Genomic DNA, 7748 nt, shown 5'->3' on the forward strand with positions numbered 1-7748 from the left:
GACACATTTCTGCTGCAAGCCGCTGGGTTCCGATATTTGTTACTGAGACTCTGAGATCATGGCCGACTGTTCAAGAGCCAGAGTCTGTACATTGGCAGTGACTCGGGGTCTCATTGAGGTGGGGAGGAAAGGTCAGAGTCCACCCCAATCCCATGAGGCCCCGCATGTCTTGTCACTGCAGGCCCAAACCTGTCTGTCCAATGGCCTTTGGAAGATGGTGGCCATTGAGCCACCAAGAGGGATCAGGCGGAGATACAAACCCTTTCCCCCTTGTGGTGGTCTGTCACTGGTAGCTCATTGTGGGAACCGGGAAAATCTCTGCAAAAAGCTTCTGGGTTCTGAGATTTATCTTTGAGTCTCTGGGATCATAGCCTTTAAGCAATTTGATCAGGAACCAGAGAGACCTTCCCTCCAATTATATAGCTGAGCCAGAAATGGTTTGTTGCTGTGTCACGCACATACCCAACTTTTTGCCGTTTACTTTCTTGGAAGACTTTGCCCAAAGTTTTTGTTGTCTGGCCAAAGGCACAGCTTCAATTTCGGAGTATCTGGAAGTCTGACGGTGCCATCAGGCTGCTGATGCACTCACCTTACAGACACAGACTGACCTGCTGGGGGTACCATACACGCAGAAAGTAGAAATTCTATATATGGAAAAAACACCAATAGTGGGGTTGGACTCACTGTCAAGTGAGTAGGATGCTTGCCTTGCTGGTAAAGGTAAAGGTAAAGGCCCTCCCGTTGTTCGTCGATTTGCTCGAGCGTGCCTTGCTGTTCAAGGTCAAACCTCCCCATCCCATAGGAACCCAGAAACATCACAGAATAATTCCTGAGCTGCAGAACCAGAAGTAACCCTGAGCACCAAAGAATCCCTTCCAACTCCCCTGAATAAAAAAGCTATTAAAATTAATCCAAAGAGGGGCTGAAATGATAGCAGAGCGGGTAGGACATTTGACTTGCCTATCCGGACTTGACGTGACCTATCCGGGTTCGATTCCCAGCAACAATATGGTACCCTGAGCTTTACCAGGAGTAATTCCTGAGTGCATAAGCCTGGAGTAATCCCATGTGCAATGCTGGGTGTGACTCAAAAAGCAAAAAAATAAATTAATCCAAAGAAAAAATTTTCAGAGGCAAATACCTCTCACTTGTCCAAACCCAAACCCCAGCACAGAAGCCAATGAAAATGACCGACCACAAAAGTGTCCCTTTCCTTTGTGGGCTACCTGTGCACATATATGGAGTTTCGATAGGTGTTATGGCTAGTCCAAAGGCACCAAACAGGGTCCTGCAGAGTCTCGAGTAGGGAGGAATGAGATGACCAAGACCCCCACTCTCTTCAGGCTCCTCACACCAAGGCCTGAAATCCATGTGCCCACCCTCCAGTGCCATCTTGGAACTGGATGCAATCGTGGCTGCACGGGCCCTCAGGATAACACACCCTCACCCATGACACCTGAGCCACAGAACAGCATTCAATGCACCCCTCAAAAGCTCCACATCCACTAAAGCCTGGATATCCAGAACAAGTAAGAAACAAGCGTGAATGCACCATAGAAGCTGGCGTGACCTGGTGCTCAAGTTCCCAAATCGGGATTTGCAGGGTGCTCAAGCATTCCAAATCCTAACACAGGAAAGACTGAAGCACAGAGGTTTTCCTGTTTTTCCATTTTCAAAGTATTCAATGCTGCATCTTGGTTGATTTCTGCCATAATTCCCGCTATCCAGCCCCTCTCGGTCAAGCCAGAAGCACAGCAAACAATAACAGAATAGTGAGCCATGACAGCTCTGAGCAGCGGGGTGTTTCTTTACCAGTATATTCAGTCACCTTCCTCCTTATTTTCATCACCAGGACACATTATTTACAAGTTAACACACAAGAATTTCCAAGAACAAGAATACTGGCATAGGTGCAGCCCGGGTGAAAATCAGCAGGCTTCAGCAAAGGACTTCCCATATTCCTAACATATACACGGTTTCACTCCAATGTGAATTCTCCTATGTACAGTCAATTGTGAGAATGAAGTAAAGGCCTTTCCGCATTCCTTACATACATATGGTTTCTCTCCAGTGTGAATTCTCCTATTTACAGTAAGTTTTGAGGATGTAGCAAAGGCCTTCCCACATTCCTTAGATACATTACAGTTTCTCTCCAGTGTGAATTCTCCTATGTATACTGAGGCCTGAGGATCGAGTAAAGGCCTTTCCACATTCCTTACATATATATGGTTTCTGTCTAGTGTGAATACTTCTATGGATACTGAGGCCTGAGGACTGAGTGAAGGCCTTTCCACATTCCTTACATATATACGGTTTCTCTCCAGTGTGAATTCTCCTATGTACACTAAGTTTGAGGATTCAGCAAAGGACTTCCCACATTCCTTACATATATACGGTTTCTCTCCAGTGTGAATTCTCCTATGTACAGTAAGTCTTGAAGCTCTAGCAAAGGCCTTTCCACATTCCTTACATATATACGGTTTCTCTCCAGTGTGAATTCTCCTATGTACAGTAAGTCTTGAAGCTCTAGCAAAGGCCTTTCCACATTCCTTACATATATACGGTTTCTCTCCAGTGTGAATTCTCCTATGCATATTGAGGCCTGAGGATTGAATAAAGGCCTTTCCACATTCCTTACATATATACGGTTTCTTTCCAGTGTGAATTCTCCTATGTGCACTAAGACTTGAGGCTGCAGCAAACGTCTTCCCACATTCCTTACATATATACGGTTTCTCTCCAGTGTGAATTATCCTATGTACAGTAAGTATTGAAGCTCTAGCAAAGGCCTTTCCACATTCCTTACATATATATGGTTTCTCTCCAGTGTGAATTCTCCTATGTACAGTAAGTCTTGAAGCTCTAGCAAAGGCCTTTCCACATTCCTTACATATATACGTTTTCTCTCCAGTGTGAATTTTCCTATGTACAGTAAGTATTGAAGCTCTAGCAAAGGTCTTTCCACATTCCTTACATATATACGGTTTCTCTCCAGTGTGAATTCTCCTATGCATAATAAGATGTGATGATTGATCGAAGGCCTTCCCACATTCTTCACATGCAAAAGGTTTCGCTCCTGAATTTATATTCATATGGTCATGATGGAGTAAAACTTGACTCACACTTTGTTCTCGGGGCTGACTTTTCTGGGGATTCTGTCCACTGTGGTTTTCTAAGGGAACACCACAGTGCTGAGAACATGGGGAGGCTCCCCCACATTCCTTACATGTAGATGGGTTCTGCTCACAGTGACTGTGGTTGAGGCTATGTTGCTGTGGCGGACTCACTATAAACAGTGCTCCTCTCCCTAGTACGTTCTCCACCGGGGAATTTTGTGTCTGTGAACTGAGAATAACACACTCCAAGGAACTTTTTCCAGGAGAGGGCTTCTTCAGAGTGAGGTAGCTCTCGCCATTCTGATCACCCTCAGAAGACATCCCGCCTGTCTCGTCGTCCTCATGGGGCTGAGGGCAGGATTGCTCACTCGAGACATTATCATACAGTGCAGGATCAGAGACATTCCACTCGGGGTGGAAGCTTTCCTGTAGAACAACAGAGGATTCTAATTATTGACTTATTCACTGAGTCTTCCTGTCAAAAAACTGAGCCCTTCAGATGTGGTTTAACACATATGCACCGCAAAAATGCAATTACTGGCGTATGAATTGTTTTACTATTAAATAACTTCATGTTACTGTAAGCTGGACACACAAAATTGATTGATAGAGAGTCTGTAAGTTATGTGACTTTCCCCCCTTTAAATTAATGAAGGAATACAACTAGAAATAATTCCTTCTATAGAAAACGGACACATCCATTTCAAGAGAAAATGAAATACATCCACAGTGGGTTTGGTTAAAGCTCAGAGTAGATCTGTGATGCAGGGGTGAAGACTACGCTGCATCATCACACAGCTGAGACAGACCACGTGGCCTTTGCAAAGCTCTCACCACAAGTGATGCCTTTCAGGATCATTGAAGTTTTTTTTCTTTCTGTTTTGTAGTTTCTATTTCTTGGGGGTTACTTGGGTGGAATGGCACACCATGCAGTATCTAGGATCAGTTCTGGGGGGCTATGGTGTCTATAAGGTGTGCTGGGTAAGGACCATCCATCCCTGTGCAAAGAAAGTATATTTCTCACTGCACCATCTCTAGGGTGCACAAATTTGCTTTCTAAACAACTACCACTGTCAAGCAAATCAAAACGCACAGTATTTTTATACATGGTTGATTTCAGCACCTAGTAAAGCTAAGGGTCCTCTACTCCAAGCATCAGGCTATGGAATTCCTCCCTGCCATTCCCAGTCCTCCACCTTAACAATCACTTATTTGGTCCACTCCTGCTGGCATAATAATATTTACTCTGAATTAGTGAATCTTACCAACTCACTCGTACTTTCTGACCCCATTCCCAAATCTAAGTGCTGTAATGTCAAATCCTGAAGCCGGGGTTTCAGTTCTGAAAGTGAACAAAACATACAATTCAAGCACTTGTCCAAAAATGTAGCAAAATGATGACATGTAGTTAAGAGTACATATCTGTGGTTCTCAGAGTCCAAAGAGTCCCACACTAAAGAAAAGATTCGATAGTGGAAAACTGTGAGGATCTTGGCAATTCTACACTAGATATTGTTTTTGTTTTTGAGCAGACCTGGTAATGTTCGAAGAACCAGGTTACTGAACACATTATTGAACAGATCACCTTCAGGCACTGCAAGGCACTCCCTGCTGTACTATCATTCATATCCAAACTAGATCTGTTATGGTCTTACTTATTCAAACGCCATGGAAGCAAAATACAGGATCATTCTGTGACTGACATTCCAGGGGAATAAAGAGGAGTGTGAGTGTGGCACAGACCCAAGGATTCAGGAGACGAAGGCCCCAGTCTCAACAGCGTGTTTCATATATGCTCAGGGCACCCATACACTGCACAGGGCCTGAGCCAGGAAGGGTCCTCAGACACTCACTCGCACACATGTCTCTCCTCCTCGACCTCAGGGCTCCTCCTTCCAGCCAGGAGATCACCGCAGGCTTCATCCCTGAGTGACCTGCCCCGACAGACACAGAGGCATGGATAAGTGACAGGGAAAAGGTGACAGGAAATCCCCATGTTTTACTGATATAACTGGGAAAAGATCTGAAAGGCATGAACAGAATGTCCATTTCCAAAATGCCACATATTTCTAGTTATTCGAGAGTTAAGACCCAAGAAAATATCACAAATATTCTAGACCTGGCCTTGTGTATGGCTGACAGGGGGTTGTTCAGCACAGTATGTTGTTGGTTTTTGTCCTGTTTGGGATCTGACCTGGCAATGCTCAGGGGTGACTCCTGACTCTGTATTCAGAAATCACTGCTGCTGGTGCTCGGGAATGACATGGGTTGCCGGGGATTTAACCCATGTGCACCGCTTGCAAGAAAATCACTTTCCTCCCTGTAATGTCTTTCTAGGCCCAGCAGCACATAGAGTTTCCTGAGCCCCTCATGAACTCATCAGGGATTTCAGTAAAACTAAGTGCATAATAAATCTGGAAATGGCCAAGGGCGGGAAGAGACCCTTATTTTTTAAGCTAAAAAATGTATCCAGAAAGAGAGCACAGCAGTAGTTTCTCACGGACAATCCAGTGGCGATACCAGATATCTCCTAAGGGTCCCTCATGCCAGCCAGGAGTGATCCCTGAGTGCAGAGTTCAGGAGCGAACCTTAAGTCCTGCTGAAGTCTCACAAGAACCATTAGAAGTAAATCCAAGCACTGAAATAGGGCAGCATCTAATGAGTTGAGAGACGAGATATCAAATCCCCTGTGGTGGAAGAGAGATAGTACAGCACATAGGACAGAAGCACTGCACACACAAGTGCCTTTGATCCCAGCCAGCCCATGTGTTCTTGGAGCAAGGCCAGGTGTGGATCCTGAATACACAGGCAGGAATAATCCCTAATCCCTAAGGAAAAAAATAAATGCCAAAACGTTGAGTGGCTGGTCCAAAAGTACTGGGGGTGAGTCACCAACATTATAAGTTGCCAAGAGGTTTCAGTCCACGGTATCCCATGGCACCTGAGCACTCTTAGGAGTCATACTTTAGTACAGAGCCAGGAGAACTGTGGACTGTTCCCCCAAACAAAGGCAAGAGCAAAACCAATTAAACATACAAAAGGTTGTGAAGTATACAAAGTACACTGATTCACCAATGGATGGATCTATTTAAAGGGACCTGAGCGATAACTGGCCAGATAGGGATCTTCCCATGGACACAGTCGAAACGGGATGATCTGAATCACCCCATAGGATCTGGCGACCCCACAAGTGTAATTCCTGATGACAAGACTGAGAGTAAGGCCTGAGTATCCACAGGTGAACCCTAAAAAAAAAAAAAAAAAAAAAAAAAAAAAAAAAAAAAAACGAGGGAGGGAAGACCTACTGCACGGCTGTCCAATATCCCAACGCGTCACAGAGCTACTGTTGGAAACACAGCTGCCGCCCAACCCCAGGGACCGCACACAGCTCTCTTCAGACAGGGTTGGCTCCACACTGCTCTCACCGACAGCCTGCAGATGCTGGTAGGTCTCCAGCATCACGTCCCTGTAGAGCTTCCGCTGAGAGGCCTCCAGGCATGACCATTCCTCTGGGGTGAAGTTCACAGCTACGTCATGTAAGGTCACTGCATCCTGAGTCAGCACACGGAGAGGGTGGGAGTCAGAGTCTATCTTAGCCTCATTCCCACTACTGTGATGCCAGGACCCAGAGTCCTATATTGTCGCTTGGCCTCTCCGCTCCGAATGAACCAGCCTCCATGCACACGCATGACTGACGGGCCCCAGAAATCACATAACACAGCTGAATCTGCTAAAGTGGGAGGACGTTATACAGAAGGTTCTTGGATGTATCTGACTTTCCTGGTAACTCCAGGGCTAATTCGAGCACCACTGGTCCAGTGAGCACTGTAGAGAGGATCACCTGAACACAGACTTGTACGGTCCAAAAGACTATCGCTAGGTGTAGCAAAAACCACGCACGCTCACTGCTGCACCCCCAGAACTCATGACCAGTAGGATTGAGAACTTGGCAGTTCATATAGACAACTACTCAGAGAAGTGCATGGCATATGTGCCTGAAGGAACTCACTGCTCAGGACCACCCCAAATCCCGCTCAAACAAGGTAGAAGTTTCTGGACCCCAACATCTCTACTGGCCCAGAGATCCTTGGCTCTTTGTCCTTGGGATTGGCGCATGCCCAGAAATCCAAACAAAAGATTATGTGTACGTAAGAATATATGACTGAGCAGGTAGTCTCTCCAACACAGGAAGGACAAAACAGGAGAAAAGCAAGTCTGGGGGCCCAAGTCACTGTAGTTGACAGGGAGCAAACGGGGCCAGCACACCCCAGAGTGCTCTGAGGCCAGTAAGTTTTGAATCCAGAGCCCAGAGTCAAGAGGACAGCTCATGACAAAAACAATGCAAAAGAAACCGAAGCAGCAGGTTGGCGTAACAGGACAGCTGTTCCCAGGACAGCATGTAGGACTGGCGATCCCCAATATTCCATATCTCCCACAAACACTGCCAGGGGCAATACCAGAGTGCAGCACAAGGAATGATTGCAAGAATCCTTGCTCTGCCACACCAAATAAAACAGAAAACCCAAGATGAAACCTTTGGACCTCCAGCATCCCATTGGTCACCTAGACCTGTCAGGAATGAACATTGAGCACTGAGCTCTGAGTACTCCTCATACACCCAAAGCCAAATAA

The 7748-nt window shown here is 45.9% G+C and overlaps 1 protein-coding gene across 1 annotated transcript; it reads right to left on the reverse strand.

Moving 5' to 3' along the window:
• Positions 1-2220: 2220 nt before the first annotated feature.
• LOC130016785 (zinc finger protein 675-like) lies at positions 2221-2990 on the reverse strand (the record flags this gene model as incomplete). The annotated part of the gene is given in 2 exon segments (XM_056107482.1): positions 2221-2342; positions 2345-2990. Coding segments are annotated over 2 exon segments (768 nt in total), but the record flags the coding sequence as incomplete, so codon positions are not given.
• Between the last annotated feature and the right edge of the window lie 4758 nt (positions 2991-7748).

The sequence above is a fragment of the Sorex fumeus genome, unplaced genomic scaffold, assembly GCF_029834395.1.
Source record: "Sorex fumeus unplaced genomic scaffold, SorFum_2.1 ptg000168c, whole genome shotgun sequence".
Taxonomy (NCBI): domain Eukaryota; kingdom Metazoa; phylum Chordata; class Mammalia; order Eulipotyphla; family Soricidae; genus Sorex; species Sorex fumeus.